This window comes from Piliocolobus tephrosceles, chromosome 1, assembly GCF_002776525.5.
Source record: "Piliocolobus tephrosceles isolate RC106 chromosome 1, ASM277652v3, whole genome shotgun sequence".
Taxonomy (NCBI): Eukaryota; Metazoa; Chordata; class Mammalia; order Primates; family Cercopithecidae; genus Piliocolobus; species Piliocolobus tephrosceles.
This window is the reverse complement of record NC_045434.1, coordinates 26053238-26075862: the sequence shown is the minus strand read 5'-3', so window position 1 is coordinate 26075862 and position 22625 is coordinate 26053238. Positions and strand designations below refer to the sequence as shown.

The following is a 22625-nucleotide window of genomic DNA, read 5'->3' as shown; positions in this document are numbered from 1 at the left end:
TATCTATTTTTCTTTTGTTGCCTGTGCTTCTGTTGTCATATTCAAAAAAATCATTGCCAAATACAATGTCGTGAAGCTTTCCCCTTATGTTTTCTTCTGAGACTTTTATAGTAAGTAAACCTAAAAGAAAAGGCTGAAGAATCAATTGGAAGTAGTTAAGCTAGACAAAGACCTAAACCAAAGCACTAATTCTGGGGGAAAAAAGGAATAGTCATAGTAAAGAAGGTAGATAAATTTATTGCCACTTGAAAACTAAATATAACTCAGATGAGTCAGACAAAAAAAAATCATAGACGTTACAATTATTATTATTTGACCAGGTTTGTCTTTTGATGATTTCTCTGACAGGCACTTCTGCAACAAATTTGTATAATTTGATATAAATATTATGTGATTATTCTTAAAGGCCAAGCAATGGGCATTTATGATGGCTAATCATAAATACACAATAATATATATTACATAATATATATTAATTGATAGACTGCATTTTTTTCTTTGAGCTTATACACTGTTTTAGAAAAAGTCTACCTTTTATAAATATCAAGTTGGATATTCTTGTCTGTTGCATTTGCTAAATAAGAGTCAATAGTTAAGAATCTGTTTCTTTTATATATGTCAGATTATGTCCATTCCGAATACAGAATCCCCTGCATAAAATGAGCATGTTTTGCTGAAGTACCTGTTAATTTGGCTCTAAAATTTTTTTTATTATATAGCATTTATTTTTAAAAGATTAATCCCTTCATCCATTTCTGCAAGGCTCTTTTGTAGCTCAAAAAATTACCATAAAGGGAAAGAAAGTTCTCCAGCTTCCTACTACAATTACTTTAGAGTTGGGGTCAGAAAACTTTTTCTGTAAAGGATCTGCTGCATCTATTCAACTTCGCAGTTGTAATGCAAAAGCAACTTAGACAATAGCAAATGAATGGGTGTGGCCATATTTGACCCAAGGTTGTAGTTTGCCTACCTTTGCTTTAGTGCATCTAAATAAACACTGTTCATATAAAATATCCAGCAAGATAAACAATAATTTAGTGCTTAAAAGAGAGTTGCAGAATCTTTTTCTTTTAGAGTCTTTTAGGAAAAGTATCATGTATTGCTTGGAAAGTATTCTCTATTTTAAATATATCTATATAGTTTCTTTCTTTACTTACCCTGAGATATTTATTAAGAAAGGGTAATCTGGAGTCTAGTACATAAAACATCTTTGGGTATATACAGTTTGTAAATAGGAAGTGATATTACTTCTAGCATTGTAAGAACCCCAGTTCCCAAATAATAATGACTCTTGGGTAATAAGCAAGTACCTTAGCATGCCTCCAACATATTGACTGTTAAAGGGCAATCAGTTCTCCCTGGCAGTGATTGCAGCAATTGAAAGTTATGTTTTCGTATCTAGTATAGGGATGAAATCGTCCAATATTTTTCTTTGTAGCAAGTAAGGTGGTTGGTGAAGACTCAAAAAATGGATTATCTGGTGAACTCTCTGTACAGGTAACTGGATCTAAAATTCTTAGAACCTAAGGAAAATAAGATATAATGTCAGAAGTATGCAATATAGATAGTAAAAGCCTATGATTTCATTGATATATACCTACCTATAAAGTTACACTTCATTAATATGTAACTTATAAAAACTGAATGACGAATCTGATTGAAAAGACAACTTACTTCCTTTCTTAAGCTGTAAATTTAACATTGATGTCTAATTACTAGATTATCTAGGTTACATATATTTTTAAATGATGACATTAATGTTTCACAGATACTGGTAGGAAAGCAGGAAAACATAGAAGACAATGAGGTTATATCATTAAGTGATGTCAGTTTTTTATATGTCAATTATATCATTAAGTGATGTCAATTTTTTTTTCCTTAACCAAAATGGACTTACTACTTCCCCTCTTCAGTCTTTCATTCAACTGCTCAGAATCAAGATTTCTATATTTTTCAGGCTAAAATACAGAAACCTTTCTGTTCATATTAGTGTGTCAGTCTCCTGCTCCTGAATTCCCTTAGCATTTTGTTTCTCTCTCTCTCTCTAACGACCTGTAATGTAATAACATCTTTATAGTATTTGAGAACTTATTTTCTCTTCTAAATTTGTAAACAATGTTAAGGCAAGCGCTTCATCTTTGCTTATCCTCTAGCACCAAACCAAATTCCATAAAAATAGAAGGATCCATTCTTCTATGGAAATGATATTTCAAAATCCTTGATAACTTTTCATTTATAGTATCAATGGCTTTTCATTTCTCTTTTTCTAATTTATATGCAGTATTTTATGATTACAGCCATGTTTTTGTTTTCTGGATTCCACAATACAATGCTCTCCTAATTCTTCTTCTCCTCTGATTTTTCCTAATCTGTCTCCTTTACTGATACCCAAAACAGGAACTCTTGAGCTGAAAAAAGTTCTCCAGTTAAGGGCAGGGATAACGTGCCTGGCTCACAGCTCTTGATTCTCATGTTCATATTTTCCTAATCATCACCACATGATGTGTCTGGGTTATGGTACAAAGGTAGCAAGCACTGCAATTGGAAAGAATTGTGAAATGAATCGGGAAAAGTGCTTTCTCTCTTTCTTATATAAGGCTTGTTCAAAGCAGCTTTCTGAAATGGCTGGTGATGCCTGTTTCCCTAGCAGTCATGTGGTCCTGCAGATTTTTTTTCCCTTCTAAGTTACCACCAAACCCAAAGAGTCATCACTACTCTAAGAATGTCTTGGCATTATTTAAGAGCCATCAACTTATTTTAGCACCTCTATTTTTCAACTAGACTGCTTTTTCAATTTAGTTTTTGAGATCCTTCTATTTTTATGGAATTTGGTTTGGTGCTAGAGGATAAGCAAAGATGAAGGGCTTACCTTAACGTTGTTTATAAATTTAGAAAAGAAAATAAGTTCTCAAATACTATAAAGATGTTATTACATTACAGGTCTTTAGAGAGAGAGAGAGAAACAAAATGCTAAGGGAATTCAGGAGCAGGAGACTGACACACTAATATGAACAGAAAGCTTTCTGTATTTTACCCTGAAAGTGATGGGGAAGGATTTTATGCAGGGTGCCTTTCAGAGAGATCATTCTATACACAGTACAGCGGATGGAGGAAGCAGTATGCATAAGCAGACATAAGAAGAACAGAAAAAGGGAGGTTATTGTAATAATCTAGCTAAGAAATGACGGCACCTTGAAGCAATGGGACTGAAAAGTTTAAGAGACACTAAGGAAGAAGGGCTGTCAGTTTTGTTAAATAGGAGAATGTGGTTGATAAAAGACTGGGAGAAGAAGGGGATCTAAATCAAGCCCTGAGGATACCTAACATGGTATAGTGAAATAAAATGGATGGATAAAAGAGAAAAGCCTGTACGGTATAAGGTTATATAAACCTAGGAAAGAGTATTTCAAGAAAGAGGGAGTGGTCAACTATACCAAATGCTACTGGCAGCAACTAAGTAGTCAGTGACACAATTTCCCAACAAAGAGAATAGAAAAGGAGAAACAAAGTTTTGGATAAAAATGATTAATTTTAGGTACTGACTCATTCAGTAAGTAGCTGAGCACTTACTATGTGCAAAGGATTATGCTAGACCTTGAGGAAACATAGAAACACAAAGTGCCCAGCCCTTTAGGAGTTTACAGTTTGGGAGAGGGATGGAAAATCAAACTATTGTAATTTAATACGGTAAAGGGCAATTATAGATATAAGTGCAAAGTACAACGGAAGGCTGGAGAAGGAACACTTCAGATTGCCAGCAAGATTCAGAGAAGGCAGGTTCTTAAAGGTGGTATAGAGGTTGGGCAACAAAAGAGGTGCGGAGAAGGCAGTCTAGACAAGAAAAAGTATGTACAGAGGCATGAGATACAATGGCCTATGTGCATCATGAAAAGTGGTTAAACCCTGCTGGAATGTGAAGTACAGTGGGTAGTGACACTTGGGAAATGATTCTTGAGAAGGGGAGATGGAAAAAAGATTATAAAAAGCCTTCTATACAGTATGAATGAATTCTGATTCAATAATGAGGGAGACTGGGAGCTGTTGGATGACTGAACTGGCCTTCTGAAATAACTCTCTGGCAGTGGTGGGTGGGCAGGAGCAGCTAAGAAGCAGGGCAGGGTATCAGTGAGGGGGCAACGGCAGTGGGCTAGGCTGGAAGTCAGGTGTTTGAACTTGAGAGGGGATAAATTAGAAAAAAACTGGTAAGATCTATAAAATCAACAGGACTAGAGGAATGAAGGAAATAGTAAAAATGATAGCTACCATTTATTGAGAAATTACAGTGTGTTGGAAACTGCTACAGGCTTTATATGTGTTTTTTATGGAAATCTGAAAACAGCACTATAGAGTAGGTATAATTCATCAAGACAGGGAGTATAGGAAAAGGAGGAGATTTTTAGGGGAGGGGGGCTGTACAAATGCAAAAGCAAGGAGAAAAGAGGTTCTATTTTTAGTCATCTGTGGAACAAGTAGATGGAAATGCCTGGCTGGATATAAATCTCTCAGACTCAGAAAAAAGTCTGAGACGGAAGAGTCACAAGCATAAAGCTATGGTAACAGAATAACACCAAGAGAATACAGAAAGTATGTTATGTTAAGAAAGCTCAAGAGGGGTCACAGGAAGAGGATGCCCCTCCCCCTCAAAAACTTAGAAACAATGGTCACAAAAGTAGTGAATCATTGCAAGAGTATGGTGTTTAGGAAATGAAGGGGTTTTTGAAAAGGGGAAAACAGATTCCTATGAAACATCAACATCTAAAGGAGGAAAAATGTCTATGAAGAAGAGTTCAGAGAGGGCAAGAAAGAGTGATGTTACAAAGGTCAAGGGAGTTGCAAGGAAGGAATGCTCCATACAGTATAATATGATAGTAAATGTTCATGACCTTTTTAAGAGTACTTACTGAGAATAGTGGGGCAGGAAGTCTACAGATTTAAGTGATGGTAGTAATTGAGGAATGGATGGTGTGTAAGTACAAACATGTATGGACAACTTGTCCAAGATTCTTGGATGTGAAGGGAAGATGATAAAGCCATATCCAGAGATCTTACAATAGAGGGAAGATTTTTCTTTTTTAGATGAATGATGCTTGGACATGTTCTTAAGCCAACAGGAAAGAGCCAACACAGAGAAAGAATAACTGTTGAGAGGGAAGCCAGAGCCTAGAGGGGAGGTATGCTTAGGAGAAGAGGAAGGACACCCTTTCCTCTCAGAGAAATGTATGCTGCCATACAGATAGGCTTCTAGATATCAAATGAGACCTTCAGGCAGTTTTCTGCCTCTGTCCCCTTTTTCTTCTGTGGATTAGGAAGGAAAGTCATCTGCTGAATGTGAGGTAGTATTTGACGGGTACTGAAACAAAAAGGTAAACAGCTGAACTGACACAGGACTCGGGTTTTCAGCGTACTCGGAGAGGAAGATAAGGCAGTAAGGCACTTATGAATAGAGTCTAGGCAAGCTAGAGCCGGACGAGAAACTAGAAGAGTGAGCTGATGAGACACAGAAAAAAATACAGGGAGTGAGGGAATAAAAACAATTATGTGATCAAAGATGTGTTCACATCCAGAGAGTCAGAATGAAGAATCAGAGTTGGAAAGAAAAAAAACGTTGAGATCACAGATCAGAGAGAGAGAGAGATGTTGAGTTGAAGATTTTAATAGTGCAAAAGTTACGGCGACTGGCAGTGACCCAGAATGGGGACATGGGAGCTGTAATGAAGGTGAACTTGGTTGTTGTCACAGAAATGTGAGCTGAGTATTTGACAAGCCAGCTGCATGGACCTTGAATTCATCCACGACTATACTATCTGTTCTGTAGTACTTGATACATTCCCATCTATATGTGGGAATTAAGTAATTTCTTAGATCAGAAGTAATCTAATCTATTAATATACTGATTTAATCTACTACATTAAAAATTCTACGCAGTGGTTTTTATATCAAAATTAACTCAAGAAAAGGATTATCAGTGACTCAATAGCTAAAACATAGGACCTCTTTCAAAATAATTACTTTTTTTGTCCTTAAAAATAGAATAGTAGTGTTAGAAAATATTAAAGTTCAGAAGAGGAAATAATTTCCTCCAAGATAACACACTCAATAGCATGAGTGGTTTAGATCCCACATTTCCTAATTCCTAATGCCAAACACTTTCCATGACAATATGTCACCTTTCAGTAAGAGGACAGTCTTAGAAGTTCCACAGATCACAAAAGAGAAAATATTTTACCGTTTCAGCCATTTTCTCAGCTGGAGTGCTGCAGAATTCAACTGTTGATGGAATCTTTTTTTGATTGTTAATGCCAACATTTCCCAGAAGATGAGAATTTACTGCTTTTGCCAACTTGTGATTTGTTAATGCTAGCTCTGCTGTGCTGTGGGGTTGTACACTAGGGGAGTAAGTTTGCTCTCTTCCCCATTGCAAAGAGACTAAGAGCTCCTCCAATAATCTGCATAGAACACACATGAACACTGGACATTAGTAAGAGAGCAAAATGTAAAAACTAATAATAGTAAATAAGTAATAAAAATATTTCTGAAATTATATAACATCTTTCTCTGATCCCTTTCTCTCTCAGAGTTCCATAAATTTGGATGTCTTAGTCAAGTAAGTTAGACTACAGAAAGCATATGTTAATCTACTAGGTTGTTGCCTGAAAATCATTTAACAAATAGTACTTTTTTTCATTCTCACCTTTTAGTATAGGAACTACTTACATAATTTGTGAAGCTATGGAGATATTCATACAGTTTTTCTTTTTTGGTGAGTTACATTAATTGATTCTTGAATGCTAAATCAATCTACAATTCCTGGGATTCACTTTACTTGGTCATAATGTATAAAACTTTGTATGTATTGTTGGATTTGACTCACTAAAATTCTGTTAAGGATTTTTGCATTTATGTCAATTAGAGATATTAGTTGGTGGTTTTTGGCTAATGGTTCTGGTATCAAGATAACGCTGGCCTCATGAAATGAGTTGGAAATTGTTTCCTTCTCTTCTATTTTCTAGAATAATTTTTGTAAATTTGGTTTTATGTCTTCCTTAGATATTTACTAGCATTCATCAGTGAATCCATCTAGACCTGAAATTTCCTTTACTGGAAAATATTTAATTTTTAACTATAAATTATTATATTTGCTTTAATAGGTTAGGGCTATTCAGGTTATCTATTTGTTCTTGAGTAACCTTTGGTAGTCTGTTTTTTATGGAGCTTGTCCATTTCATCTAAATTACTGAATTTATTGACATGGATTTGTTCATAACATTTCTGTATTATCTTTTTTATGTGTATAGAGTCTATATTGTACCCCCCCTTCATTCCTGATACTGGTAATGTATATCTTCTCTTTTTTTCCTGATTAAACTGGCTAGAGGTTTCTTGTGTTTTCTTTCTTCTAGTGTCCCCTATAATTTGCTCTTTGACACTTACTGATTCTATCTGTAATAAATCAACTACATAAAAATGCAAAAGGCTTTTAAGGAAGACCATCAATTTTGATAGTTCTGGAGTATATGGACATGAAAACAAGCTCTAACACTGCAGAAAGTCTTCAAAAAGATCTCCTTCCACAGGAGAGACAGGTACACTCCTTGGCTTCTACCAAAAACTGTACGACTACAACTATAACCAGCAATTGCTTTTAAATCCAGAGAATCCTTCTAATACAGACATAACTAATTATTTCCCCAATTAAGAATGTGAAAAGCATGCCTTCTATTTTTTTAGTCCTCCTCCCTCCCAGAGCATCTATTTTAAAATGCTACTAAAAGTATATGCTCAGTAAGTTATCAAATGTAGACACACCAAAAACAAAAACAAACAAACAAACACAAAAGTACAATAACGTAATTTGCAGGAGAAAGCAGAAGAGTTCAGAATGTAAACAAGTGCCATACTTCTGGGTAGCTATCATTTCTTGACGAAACTGTTCCCGTTCACTTAGGAGATCTTGTATAGCCCCGTGTGCATCACGGTTTTGACGCTGTAAAACTGCTCTTGAGTTGGTTAACTCATCTGCCATTACCCTGAAAAAGATTAAAATCTTACATATAAATTTGCTGACAATAATACAGTGTAAAAAATTGAATATACTACTTTGTGACTGTCACTTTCAGAAGCTAACAAAGATTTAACATAGTATAGTTACTTCACAGTTTTTAAATTTTGACTAAAGAACACTAAAAATGTTTATGAGCTTAGAGTTCATTAAAGGGATTCAGTTAAAATATTCATTGAGACAATGACAAAGGCAAAAGTTATTCAACTTTCCTATATAATGACTTTTGGAATACATCTCAATCTTACCCTAGATTGACCAAAATTTGAAAGAAAAAATTGTTAAATGTTTTTAAACACAGAAAAACTTAAAGAGGCAAACAAAACGAAATTATCTTCTTACACTCAATTACCTCTTTGCCCTCAGAAAAATACTGATATAAAAAGACTTATATAAAGTCTTTCCTCATGCCCAGCATCCCTATCCTTCTTTTATATGCAGCCAACAAGGTTTTTTTACACTTCTCAAAAAAAATAATTTATGTATGTTTCAACATATACATATGTGTTAAAAATAAATTTATCCATTTTATTTACAAAAAGAGATACTGAATACACACTTTTCTAAATCTTAGTTTTTCATTTAATAATTTATCTTAGAGACTTTTCCATATTAGCACATATAGAGCTATCTCATTCCCTTTTTTCAAAAATTAGCTTCATGTTTTCTACTGATTGGATACACAAAATTTTATTTAACCAATTTTCTATTGATGCAATTGAAGCAAAATGTTTGAGTATGGTTAATCAGCTGAAAAATTTAAAATTAAAATTTAAGTCTGAGACTGCAGTTACTACCAAATTCCTCAAAATGAAAACAATTTTGACAATAGATTACATCAATTAAAATACCAATAAAATTGTATTTAATTTATATTTAAAAATTTAATGAAATGTTACTATTGGTGTTGATCAGGATGTTAAAAAGTTGCGTATTGCAGTAATTTGTATAATAGATGCATGATTTGCTTCTTTAAAAATGTTCAATAAGAATCAACTCAATTAACTTTCATTCTAAGTGAATAAATAGTTCATTTTTCCAAATAGCATAATGAACTAGCACAATTAGGAGATAAATGAAAGACTGTTAAGAGAGTGAACAACTGCTAGAAAGTGTCAGAGATATTAAGACATGAAAAAAACATTTTCCTAAAAATGTATTCATCACAATCAATGGTTCTTCAAATACACCCTGTAAACCTATGGTTGTTTTGTGAGAAATCTCCAGATGATTCAATTAAAATCAACAGTTATTAAACATACTCTGTAAAGTATTTTGCTAAGTACCAGAAATACACAGATGGATAACATCCAGATCTTGTTATCCAGTAACTGTAAATTGAGGCAGGGAGGGGATAAACAGACAAAGAATCATACTATATAGCAGAGTTTCCCAACCACCAGTGTGTCGAGAGGCCTGGATGAGGACCCCGGCGTTTTCCCCGCCATATGAGAGTAGCCTCATCCAGTATGTCACAAAAATGTTATAATTTTCCATTTGTGCATGGAGAGAAAAAGGTCGGGAAGCTTTATTATATAGTTAAAAGAACTATGAGAAGAGAGCATTTAGAATGAATAATATTATCTTAGGGAGTTCAAATATTTGGGGAAAAATAGTTCAGCTTTCTGTGATTTTAATGTTTACTAGACGTCTGAATTTACAGTTTTGTTTTGGTCTTAAACATTGTATTTTTACTATAAACTAGAACTCGGGAATAAGGGATGATCCTTATATCACTTCTCCATTTAGGAAGACTGTGTAACTAGCCAGAGGAGAGAGAGTCCACATCTTAAATGAAGTACTTTGATGACCTTAGTCAGAAATTTTCACACTGCAATCTACTTTCTTGTGTTATAGATCAAAGACCTGATGAAGCAAAACCTAGGAAATGAAATACTATTTGCTGTAGAAAATACCTGCTTGCAAGGAATTTACTTCGCCATACATCACACTGTATTGACATACGTTCTAACTGTTCAGAAAGCTGAGCTGTATTTCGACCTAGGGCTTCATTTTCTAAAATAAGCTGATTTTTCTCACGGGCTAGACGTTCAAAGTGATACTGAAGATCATCCCCAACAGAAGCCACCAGTAACTTTTTTAACTCACGATTTACCTAGAAGAGAACATAATCAATACAACAAGCTCAAAGTAATATCACTAACTTTAATGTAACAAAATTAACAAAAAGAGACTGTATTTCTGTGTAATTTTGGACCTCCATGACTTAAAGCCTCTATCAAAAAGTAAAATTAAATATTTAAGTTCTATATGATATACAAACCATATCTCTCTACTACTCTCTATACATCTATATCCACAGTCCATGTGGTAATAAACTGAGCTTCTTGTAATAAGAGTAAAAGTCATTATGAAAATAACAAATAGTTCCAGTCAACACTTAAAGGAAAAAAAATTAAAACAAAACCAATACATTTTGATAAAAAATATGACTTAGAATGTCTTATGTTTTTTATTCAACATGTATAAGTTAGTCTATTGCATCCTAAGAAATTACTTTTAAAAGATAAAGCTAAGGAAGTAATCCAGTATGTTTCTAAGTATGTTCTTTATATCATTATTGAAAACAGCAAAAAATTAAAACAGATATCCAGTAATGGGTATTGGTATATGGTATAGCTATTGAAGAACACTGTTATTAATAATGACATTGTAATAGAATATTCTGTGACATGGCAGAACATTAATAACTGAAAAAAGTGGGTTATAACACTAAGCAAACTCAATGTATATGGTTATGCAAGTATAGCTGGATGAAATGATTCAGGTGGCACTATTTTCCTTGTGTTTTTTTTTTCTAAAAGTTTTACAACATAAATTTGTACTACATTTTGTAATGAGAAACTAGTTATTTAAAAATTATTTGGATAAAAACCACTAACCATGGTCTCACTTATGAAGAAGACTTGTATCTAGCCAAAAGATGTATGGTCTAATAGAGAAACAAGGGAAGGGGCAAGGCAATTTTTACTAAGATGCAAAGATTAAAGCAACACACTTAAGCAGTACAGATTTTTTTCATTTACAATGAAGACACAGTAAGTTATACCACCATTCTCTTTATTCCAAGTATCCTGTATACACAGGCAAAAATACTTGAAATTTATGGATTAAAACAAGGACTGCTGGTCAATTACTACGCCTGACTTGGTCAATTTTTGGTCTGGCAGTTTATAATTGTAACCTACTTTTATAACTTATTGGTGGTCTTGTCCAAAGCACCTCACACCTCCATCTTCAATGAGGTTTAGAGTATAAGTTCTCAATATAAAGTATCTCTAGAGAACTGAGAGAGAATGAGAAATTTAAGAGGAAGCATTTTAGAGACATGACAAGCTAGGATAAATGACATTCCCATAAAGAAATGTAGTTTTCTAACATGCAGATTTAAAAGGTCCAGACGTAAAGAATAGTACTCATTTTATCAATTAAGGCTGTTCTTACCTCTGTCTGTACACGGAGCTGGTTTGAAAGACCTTCTTTGTCCTGTAGTAACCTTCTTTCAGAATTCTTGAGCTTTTCTAATACATTCTTTACTTCTGAGAGTTCCTTATTAGGTTCTATAACTCCCTCTGACTGACCAAGGAATTCTCCTTTATGATGTCCCAGAGACTTAACCTTTGTGTTTTTGTTGGGGATATCATGAGTTATAGCAGCTTTGGGAACTAATATTCTTACAGCTTCAACTTCCATTGCTCTTTCAGTGAGCATTTTCCCTAGCTGAAGAACTCCTGGGCTCTCTGATGGAACTGCTTTCTTCCATGGACTCTGAAGACTATGATGCTTTCTAGATTGGACTCCAGAGGTAACTTCAACAGATTTAGGTGGCTCCTCAGTTTCCATTCCATCTCCTGCTCCTCGGATTGGGGATGAAGTAAGGGTGACTAACAAAAAGGAAACAAAACAGAAACTTACCAAGAAGAAATGCCAAGAAAATGCTAAGAAATTTTCTAAGCAAGAAATTGCTAAGAAAATGCTAAACCCTATATTCAAAATTACTCGCACTAAAAAGAATGCAAAAAAAAAAAAAAAAAAATCAGAGAAAAAGTAATTTTCAAAACAATCATGTATCAACAAAAGGTACATGTTTAAACTTTCCTTCAGTAGACCAGAGATTTGGAATCAGAGTATTTGGTTCTGACTTTTACTTCCTAGTATAACCCCAGGTAAATACTTTAATCTTCCATGAATGTCTATTTCCTAATTTGCAAACTGGAGATGATAACAACTTTGCTATAGAATTTTGGTAAGAAAAATGTAATAAGATCAAATGCTTGGCATACTGTAGACACTCAATAATGTTAGTTAAAAATAAATGTTAGCTATATATATGCACATTTGAAACCATCTACATCATAAGAGATTCACCTGTTTTTGTGAACTCTTGGAGTAAGAGGAAGCAACATATATGTTACACTGAAAAATGTATGAAGATTCAATCCTATTCTTAGGCCTAACAGTTTATGCCCTGCTTACAGAAGTGAAACTATACTGAATTGTCAGATTAAACATCTTTATACCTCACTTTCACCGCATCATACCCAAATTATTTTATTGTTCTCTCATTCCATCCAGTGGCTTTCAATTTGAGTGCACTGTATTCCCAATAAAATGCACTGTATTCCCAATAAAGTGCCTTGCATGTAGTATTCATATATATATGTTTTATACATATATATGTTATAAACAAATGAATGATAACAAGGGGAAGAACAAAAGAGGAGCACACAGATCAGTGACAATGATTAGAATGATGAACTTTGACTGGTCACGGGCAGCAAACATGGTGCTGGGTACCTAATGTAGGGTAGACATTCTATCAAGACCACTATGCTTAAGAAATTTACTACCTAATTTAGGGGACAGGACATACATATAAAAAGATAAAATGTATTACAGGATAATATATAATAAGTGTGCAATAAGTGGTATAAAAATATTTCAATAGAAATTTTATGTCTATAGAAACATTAAGGACAATCATGAACTACTGATTGGTCTTCAGTGAATTCATCACTGTCCAACCAAACCATACATATATATGTAATAAGATCAAAGGCGTGGCATACTGTAGACACTCTCTCTCTATATGTGTGTGTGTGTATATATGTGTGTGTGTGTGTAATACCATCTCCTAAAACAAAGACTTAAAACAGAATTCCTTTTACACTTGTAATAAATATTGTAAGCTTAACATATTTTTTATTTTATGACTAGAATATAAGTTAATACAGCATTTACTTTCTTATTATTCTACTGTTGAATATTTAGACTCTTTCAAATTTTTCACTATAATAAATAAGACTTTATTGAACACTTTTATACCTACATATTTTTCTTAACTTCTGAATTATTTTTTCAAATAAATTCCCAAGCATAAAATCAATGGGTTTGTTGAAGATCTGTATGGCTGAAATGCCTTCCAAAATCACTCTACCAGTGTAATCTGTGGATCTATGCCTAATGTCCTTACTATTTATTTATTTGCATGTTCAATGCCTATGATTTGTATATACTTAAAAATAAATAGAATACATGTAAACTGTTTAGAATGGTATTTGACACAGTAAGCACTCATTAAATGTTAGGTCCTATTGCTTTTATTATTATTTATATAAATTCCTAATAAACTTTGGATGTTGATATGGAGAGAAATTTAATTTATTTAATGCCATAAAATATAATTCTGACTTTCATTCTGTTATGTAAATCCTAAAGTTATATTGCTAGACTATAGGACTATTTATTCAATTAACAGATTTACTTTTTTCAAATTTTTCCTGTGTAGAAATGTTCTGGAAATCTTGAGTTATGTTAATTAGAAGGAGGTGGAAACATATCTGAGGTATAGTTAATATGTTCTATTTTGCAAAACATTTTACATTAGAATAAAATAGTTTCATTTCTATATGAAATGTAAGTGAAGTTTAAACACCCCTTGGGCCTTCGGACTGACTCTACTTTTAAAAAGGTAAACAAAGGGGTACTTCAGAAAGTGAAATAAACGCCTAACATGGTGGGTTTGGTAAATTAGTTAATACAAAGCATGGTAGCACTCACAAAGAGAATTTCCACTGAATCATTTAAAAATAGCTCACTGCAGCCTTGACCTCCTGGGCTCAGGTGATCCTCCCACCTCAGCCTCCCAAGTAGCTGGGACTACAGGCATGTGCCACCATGACCAAGTAATTTTTTTTTTTTTTTTTTTTTGTAGGGACGGGGTTTTATCATGTTGTCCAGAATGGTCTTGAACTCCTAGGTTCAAGCAATTCTCTGGCCTCAGCCTCCTAAAGTGCTTGGATTACAGGTGTGAGCCATCACACCTAGCCACCTGTATTCTTAAAATCTGATTTTAAGTTTGTCTAAACTTAACTAACTTGTCTAATTTTGTCAATAAGACATTCTGGCATTTAAGAAGTAATGTAGAATCATGTATTAACTATAAATTAATAAAAGCCATCAACAATAAAAATACACACTAGAGCCATTGTTCAGGCCCATTGTTCAGAGGAAATAAAAAACACGTGTGATACTTCCATTATGGTCAAATAAGATTTCTAGGCAAGCTGTAACATTTTTGAGCTGGAATTTTAAGTAACAGAGATTCAAGAACAAATTACAAAATGATTAATGTTAAATTTAAAAGGCAAAGAATCATTAATACGTATTTAACAGAAGTCTCTTTTTGAACAAAATACCTTGTTGGGAGATCAAGAAGTTCAATCAACTTGTTTCTATTCCAATTTATTCTTAACTTTATTTAAACTGTTCTACTTACTCAAGCATTTATGAATATCAAAGATGTATTATATATTACATGACAGTTCCCTCTCAGTAATAACTATGATTCTAACTAATGTGCATAGGTAAGCAGGCAGAAGAGCCAAGGCTTTACATCTTCTCACCTGGTAACTTTCATAATTCTGTTTTTCCTTGTGACATATGTAGAAACCTTTATTACATATGCAGTAGGCACAATCCGGGACACATTTATGAATAATTACCTTATCTCAAGTGGGAAGACAAGGACCTATGGTGACAGCTCCATAGTTATGAGTAATGCTTAAGTCAAGAAAAACATCAATCCTTATTCTTCCCCACTATTCGAAGGGAACCAACAAAACAATCCTTAAATTATTCATCATCATTACTTCCACCTGTGATCAATTATCAATGAACTAAAACATATCTAAGGTTTGCTCATTCATATTGCCTACCAGGACTGGTGAAATGTACAGAAAGAACAAAGAAGGTCACTAGTCTAACATTCTGGAATGGGAGCTGGCAAACTTTTTCTGTAAAGGACCAGAGAGTAAATATTTTAGGCTTTGTGAACCAAAAGGTAAAACTGAGGATACCATGTAAGTATTTAATAAGAGAAAAAAAATTTATTGATGAAATTCAAACTATAACAACAATAACTGAATATAGTTTTTTGATAACATAGGTCTAATAATGGGAAGAACAGAATTTTTTAAATTCAGGATACTGTTTGGCTTAAATAGTGTTAATGTCCACTATTATCAAACCGATTGCAAATATTCTCAGGAGGCTGAGGGCCACAATTTGCCAACCCTTGCTCTAGAATATTGAGGCAAAAAAAATTTCATAGTCTGTCATTGAACAAATATTTCTCTTTTATTCATAAAACTTCAATCTATGATGAGAGGTACCTAAGTCAGCAGAATGGGGTACTGAAAAGAACTCTAACTCACTAGAGTCTGAGTTAAAATAACTTAAGTCCCTACTGCCATGTATTGTGTGACCTTGGACAAAGCACTTAACCTCATCCTTCTCCCATCCCTTGGTGCTTTCAGAGTAATGCAAACATGGTAGTATATATTTCAAAAATAATTTGTTTCTCTTGTAGACTAGACTGTTGGGAGCTCTTCAGGGTATGGACTGCCTCCTAATCTTTGTATCATGAAGTAATAAAATGATCCTTGTCACAGAGAAAATGAATAAATGCTTACTGAAGTTTATTAATCTGTTAATAGACTACCTAGAGTGATTCATTTTTAACATCCAAAAACTAACCCATTTAAAAACTGCTTTATGTTTTTTCCTCTACCCTAAATCATTAATTCCTAACTTGGTTATAGTCTGAAAGACTTTCCAGAACATACACAAATTCAGTTATAAAACAGTTAAAACAAATTAGGGATTCTCATGTGGTAATTTTAAATCAAGAGTCTTTTTAAATGTCACCCATATCACCCAATAAAGTTTAGTTAGCTATTATTAAATTAGTAAAATAAGTTACATACAATGGACTTAAGAGTTACATCAAGATTTACTGAACTGGAATCTAAGCATTCTTCTTACCAAAGGCTCTATGGATAGAGTTCCCTGGACAAATAAGTGTGGGCAATGTTGCATACTGCATCTCTATGGAGTTTCAGTGTACATTAGTATTAAAGTTATACTATAGACTCTTAAGAGGTCCTATAGCCTCTCTTTTAATACAGCATTTCTTGAATTTATCTGCTCATGGAATATCTTTTTTACCTATTATTCTACAGAACTAGTGTTAGACTATTTTATGGAATCAAAAATATTTAAATATCTCAGACCTTCCTATTTGGTCTACTATTACTAAACTATTTGACTTCAATAGCTTTATTTTTAATTTTAATCCCACATCCAAGAAAAGCTTTGGATTTTAATTTAAGTTTCTAGTTATTACTATTTACTGTATGTTTCCTTTTCAGAAACAGCCCTAGCAGCCATGATACATCCCTCTTATGATGACAGTACTGCTCAAATGTCTTCTGAGAGGAAGTTCTGTTGCTATTACCAAACCAACTGTACTTATCTCCTGAGGCAGTTACAGGAAGTACAGACAACTGACAAATGTCAACCAAGTACACCTTTCACAGGCCATGCAATACGAGTAACTTTTGTTCACTAACATCAGATGAAAGATTAAACAGAAATATGGCTAATAGAATTATTTTCCTTACTGGATAATTAAGATCACATAAAATCATGTTTGTTAAAGTACCTTATAACTCTAATCCTCATTAAAAACAAGTAATAATAAATATTAAAAAGTAATTTAATTTCACTGAGGACTTGCCAGTACTTTTCATGACTAATCATAATATTGTATTTAGTTTTTGCTTTTTGACAAGCACCATGTTGGTTGCTTTCACATTAATTATTTAACTGCTCTTATTTTCCATTAATCTACCATTTATTACTTTCATTACAGTCTCTGACTTGCTTATCTAATGGTATAAAAGCCTTCTGGTGACTTATGAAATGCTGTTGCACAGCTGAATTAAATTCAATTACATATTTAGGGGCATGATCTTTCTTCCTTGTTTCCTAAACTTATTTCAACCTGCTTTTAGAGAGGGTGTGCTGCTGTAGGTCAGCTTGCTGAAAAACTGGCATCTAGAAAACAGTTTTCCATCTTTCACTGATGGTTCTAGCATGCAGAATTCACCCTATCCAAAAAATAAGCTGGGTCAGGAGAAGTTCACTATGGGACATGTTAAAATTGTTGCCTATAGCTATGTGAGGATGGCTAGTAAGCAGTATGATGGCCAGTAAGGGTATGAATCATAAGGAAAGAGATCAGGGATATAGATAGATTTGCAAGTCATTTATATAGATAATTACTGAAGTCATGACAGTAGAAAAGAAACAGTGGTCAAAAGCACTGATACTTAAAAGACAAACAAGAAGGAGAGGAGGCTGAAAAAGAAACAGAGGAGATACAGCTTCAGCAGTGCTGTCCAACAGAATTTTATTCAGTGATTGAAATAGCCACTAGCCATATTTGCCTATTGACCACTTGAAGTTTGGCAAGTGTCATTGAGAAACTGAATTTTTAATTTTTAGAAAATATTAATTTAAAATCAAATAGCCACATATAATTACTGCATTGGACAGTGAAAGGCTACAGAGTAGGCTGAAAATAAAAGTGATATCATGGAAGTCATCAAAAGAAAGTATCTCAAAAGGCAGGGAATGGTCAACAGTATTAAATATTAGAGAGGACAAACTAGCTAGGACTAAAAAGCGACTACTGTATTTAGCAATTTAGGGGTTGAATTGTGTCCCCCAAATCTTTATATGTTGAAGTACTAACCCCCACTACCTCAGAATGAGACTTCATTTGGAAACAGGATCACTGCAGATGTAATTAGTTAAGACGAAATCATACAGGAGTAGGCTGGGTTCCTTTTTCAATATGACTGCTGTCTTTATAAAAAGGGTAAATTTAGACACAGAAACATGCACACAGGGAGAACGCCACGTGAATATGAAGGCAGAGATAAGGGTGGTACGTCTACAAGACAAGGAGCACCAAAGACTGCCAGCGAGCCACTGGAAGCTAGGAGAGTGTCTCTAATGCCTTCTGAAGGAGCATAGCCTTGTTGACATTTTCATCTTGGACTTCTAGCCTCCAGAACTGAGACAATGTATTTTGTTGTTCAAGCCACACAGTTTAGGGTACTTTGTTACAGCAACCCCAGCAAACTAATACAACATGAAAGAGATCTTTGATACATCCTAGTTGCTTTGTCTATCTACTTAAATCTTTAAAAATGTATATTCTTATTTAAATCTTAATCTTCTAGCATATAGGGAATATAGCTGTTAAAAACTTTGTATTAACATTAAATGTTTAAGAGCAGCCACCTAATAATTCTAATTAATGATGTTAAATTTCACTTGTACATCTAAAGTACTGAAATATAAACACTGCACTACAAAATAAACACAAAGGGATCTGAAATAACAAATGATTCCCAAGGGGGTCCATGAGATCTAGTTATCTGGCTCAAACGTTCCTTCACATCATCATAAATGTCATGTTTTAAAAAAGCTATAAAAAAGCCACTTACCTCTGGTTTCTAAATTTTTAGTAGTCATTTTTTCCCCTTAACCACTGAAAATGCACTCCAAGGCTTCTACTGAACAACCTAGAAATGTATGCATATGAAATAATTTAAATATCATATAAACACATTCATTGAGTACCTCTAATTTAAAAGTTATGATATTTTAATTGCTTCTGTATTTAGTACGCATGCATTTAGAAAGGGATATGTCTCTTATATCCCATTCTCCCAGAAGGCATTGTTACGTCTACCAAAAGTCTGAAAAAAAAAAAAAAAAAACTGGGGTGGTTTACTTCTAAATATTCCGTTTCACCATCCTCACCAATACACTAAATTGTCAGAAGTGTGTCCTGAATTTTAGCCAAGCAATGGCAATGAAGTTACTGTGGTGGTTTTGTGTCATCCGTATGACAAGAGGAATTTTAAAGTAATTACTTTCTTAGGAGACATACTGACACAATTCGTATGCACACACAGACACACACACACATCAAAAAGGAGCTTCTGTTTAGACGTGTAACAAACGACAAAAAATATTACTCAAGATAACATAATTCATACTTTTTTGGTAATAAAAAGTTAAACTAGTGTAGCTCCACAAGTAAAAAGAGAAACATATATTGAGCGCATGCTTTCAGAAATGTACACACTGCATACAGTACAGACTCAGATTTACTAGAGAATATATAAAAAGGTGATACTACTGCAATGATATAAATATGACAAACTGTACACTAGATGACAACTGGTTTCACTACAAAAAAAAAGATCGCTTTCAGTACTAGATACAACTCAGTTCAATTAGTGAACCCGACGACTAACTTTCTTAACAGTCATAAACTTTTCTACACTACAGTCTATTGCTCCGAAAAGAGGTATTCAAAAAACCCTTCGTAAGAGTAACGATCCCCGAAACTGCCCTTGATAGTTGCTCTGCGAAACGTACAGGCACAGCGAGTGCCTGCTGGCAAATGCCAAATGAAGGTGAGGGGGTGAAGAGGTAAGTAGGGGGAGTGAGTAGGTATGAAAGCGATAGGCCGGGAAGCGACAAGTCTGTCAACCTTTGCTGTCCCGGGAAGTCGAAACCGAAGTTCCATCCCTGTCTGAAAAAGCCTTCCCGGAACAACAATCGTTCCCTAAATCCAAAGCTACTGGCCACCAAGTTCCAGCCAGACCTTCGTCCCTTTCCAGCATCCTTAGTTATACCTGCTTGTCGTCGGATTTACCTGTAAGATTCTTATTCTCCGTATTTCAGGGGGCTTCACTTCATAGGCTCTTCGGATCGGTATCACCAGGTTAACTTCTCACAGACCTCTTCCATTCAGAAGCCGACCCGCCCAGGCCCTCCACATATCCAGGAGCTCTCTCACTCCTAACCACTTCCGATTACTCAGGGTTTCGCTTCCGGAATACGTTTCCAAAAGAGAAGGGTAAATACATTCTGCAGTGCGTTTAAACTCAAGTAACACAGAACACACACTGTAAGGCCTCCGTAAGTGGAAAGCGGACAGATGTCTACTTTAAAATAAAATACCGTACTGCAACTTTTGGAGCCCAAGCCTCAGATTCACTTAAACTTCCGGGCCAGCTGTTAAACAAAGGGAAGTAAAACTGCCGGAAACAGAAAAAACGGCGTCTCGTTGCCCCAGGCGACAGCGTGGAGGGGCGGGCCTGTCGATTAGATGAACGCAGCTGCGATTACTCCCAGCCACTAAGAACGAAGAGGTGGGGCGGCGGCGTCCCACGCACCGTGCGACAGTGGGCGGTGCTCTGTTGCCTGAGTAACCGGATGATGGTGTTGGTGGTGGTGTCTTCCTGTCTCAACGATACCTATTTTCTAGTGCTGAGATCCTGAGACAATGGTGAGTGCCAGGGGATGTCAGAAGAACGGCTGTGGGGTCCTAGCTACTTAGCGTTCCAAGTCTTCGGGCGGATGGGCACTTAAAGTTGTCCTGTCTTCCGGACCTTCTCCTCATTATCTCTTTCCCCCTTCCCACGGGCTGTTACTGCAGTTTACTCGCTCTCCGTATTTCTTACAGCACCCTGAATTCCACTGTTGCTACTAAGTCTCTAGAGTAATGAAACAGAAAATTTAGGGTAAGGCATCGAGTCTAATAACCTGTTTTGAACAAACATTATGTGTTTTCATTGTTCATCGTGGCATTTTTCATGCTCACAGATTCACATTAACGCGCTTTATTAAGAGTATGGGGTGGTGTGTATGTGACTGTCTCAACACTGATCTGAATCTCCCTAGATCTTGGAGTCCTTTTGCTTTTCTGAGTGACAGAGCACTGCCCCACGCCTACACGAGGGCCATTAACAGATGTATATTGGATCAGCTCTCGTCTGTCCAGTTGGTTACCTTCTAGGTCTGTGCTTGCTTTTCTTTTCTTTCTTCTTCTTTTTTTCTTTCTTTCTTTCTTTTTTTTTTTTTTTTTTAACAGAAATTTCTCCTGGGATTGCTTGGAGAGCTTCTGGAATTCACTGTTTGGACTTCACCCCTGGAAATTCTGAATGAAAGGAATGGGGCTCAGTATTTGCATTTTAAATAAACCTGTAGGTGATTTTAATTCATCCACATGTTTGAGAGTACCAGGGTTCTAGTTAATTCACTTAACTATCATATCTTTTAAGCACTTATGGATAACGGACTGGAAGATAGAAAGATCTTTAGATAGTTATAGCTACGAATTTAGAAACAGAGCCCCCACCCATCACCCCTTGTTTCTTCATACTACTCAGCAATCCTTTTGGTTACCCCAGTTTTCCCCTGCCCCATTTTCTGTAAAGACATTTTCAAACCTTCCATTTATAAACCCTGTCTTTTGCCCTCCTCATTTCTCCTTTCTAAACATGATGGAATATAACAGGCCATTTCTTCAATCTCATGCCCCCAACCTACACACTGATCTATATTTTTGCCAAGCCTTTAGTCTTGTATTTCTAGTGTGGAGAAAGGGATATTAAAGGATAATCCATCCATCTTTGCTCTTGATCTCATTTGCTTCCATCTGTTACATTTCGCTTCCAGTTGTCTTTTTTCTTTCCTGTGCTTTCAGCCTCTTCCTCTCCAGTTCCTTCTCCTCAGTGCTCAAGTCACACATCTTATGAAAATTAAATAAAGCAAAACCATGTCATCCATCCTGTGTTTATCTGTATTATCCTGTATTTCCCAGTCCTCTTATCTATCAGTAAACTTATTGAAAGGATATTATTTTTACTTATATCAAACAGACAAAAGTCTTTTGTCTGGCTTCTTTAATGCCTTCAAGAAAGTTGTTCTTGCTTAAGTTTCTAAAGGCCTTTTAAATGCCAAATACAGTAATTACTTCTCAAAATTTATATTACTTAGTCTCTTTGTGACAACTGAGGTTCATAGTCATTAATTCCTTTTACTGGCTGTGCCTGGTTTTTGAATGTCATTCCTTGGAATTCACTCCTTAATTACTTTCATTTCTTAGTCTAGACATTTTCCTTGGGTGATTTTTTCCACTCACATGGATTCTACTAACACCTTTGATTTTGCTTCTAAATTTCAATTTTCCTCTCAGATCTACTAATGCCTAACTCAGTTGCTTCCCGGACACATCTGTCTCAAAGGTCCCTCAAACTTAATATAAAACTGAACTTGCTATCTTTCCTCCTGGTTTCTCCTATTTTCAGCAAGTTAAATACTGCTACTACTA

At 34.9% G+C, this 22625-nt stretch overlaps 2 protein-coding genes across 4 annotated transcripts in view; one reads left to right on the top strand and one right to left on the bottom strand.

Annotated features, from left to right (window-relative positions):
- Positions 1–217: 217 nt before the first annotated feature.
- On the bottom strand, positions 218–20627 carry BLZF1 (basic leucine zipper nuclear factor 1). Of its 2 annotated transcripts, none has more exons than XM_023207109.2 (7): positions 20163–20627; positions 18940–19017; positions 11525–11964; positions 9976–10175; positions 7899–8027; positions 6227–6446; positions 218–1523 (listed from the first exon to the last, which is right to left on the bottom strand). In XM_023207109.2, exons 2-7 carry the CDS (start codon positions 18965–18967, stop codon positions 1338–1340), a joined length of 1203 nt encoding a protein of 400 aa, XP_023062877.1. In that variant the 5' UTR covers positions 18968–19017; positions 20163–20627; the 3' UTR covers positions 218–1337. The 2 variants fall into 2 exon arrangements, with proteins under 2 accessions (XP_023062877.1, XP_023062878.1); XM_023207110.2 differs by having other exon boundaries at positions 20143–20518.
- Positions 20538–22625, top strand: part of NME7 (NME/NM23 family member 7) — a 220571-nt gene continuing 218483 nt past the window's right edge. The window contains exon 1 of one of the 2 annotated variants that reach the window (XM_023207111.3): positions 20538–20798. In XM_023207111.3, the coding sequence (XP_023062879.1) occupies positions 20796–20798 (3 nt within the window). In that variant the 5' untranslated portion in view covers positions 20538–20795. The remainder of the gene's footprint in view (positions 20799–22625) is intronic. The other variant, XM_023207112.2, reaches the window with a different exon arrangement.

What these genes read in the sequence shown, in the direction of transcription:
- BLZF1 (XM_023207109.2), bottom strand. Translation starts at nt 18,967, where the DNA reads ATGACTACTAAAAATTTAGAAACCAGAG. An exon ending in AGCTCCGTGTACAGACAGAG is followed by an intron (nt 10,176 to 11,524) that starts GTAAGAACAGCC and finishes GTTCTCTTCTAG; the next exon opens with GTAAATCGTGAGTTAAAAAA. An exon ending in CTGAGAAAATGGCTGAAACG is followed by an intron (nt 1,524 to 6,226) that starts GTAAAATATTTT and finishes TATTTTCCTTAG; the next exon opens with GTTCTAAGAATTTTAGATCC.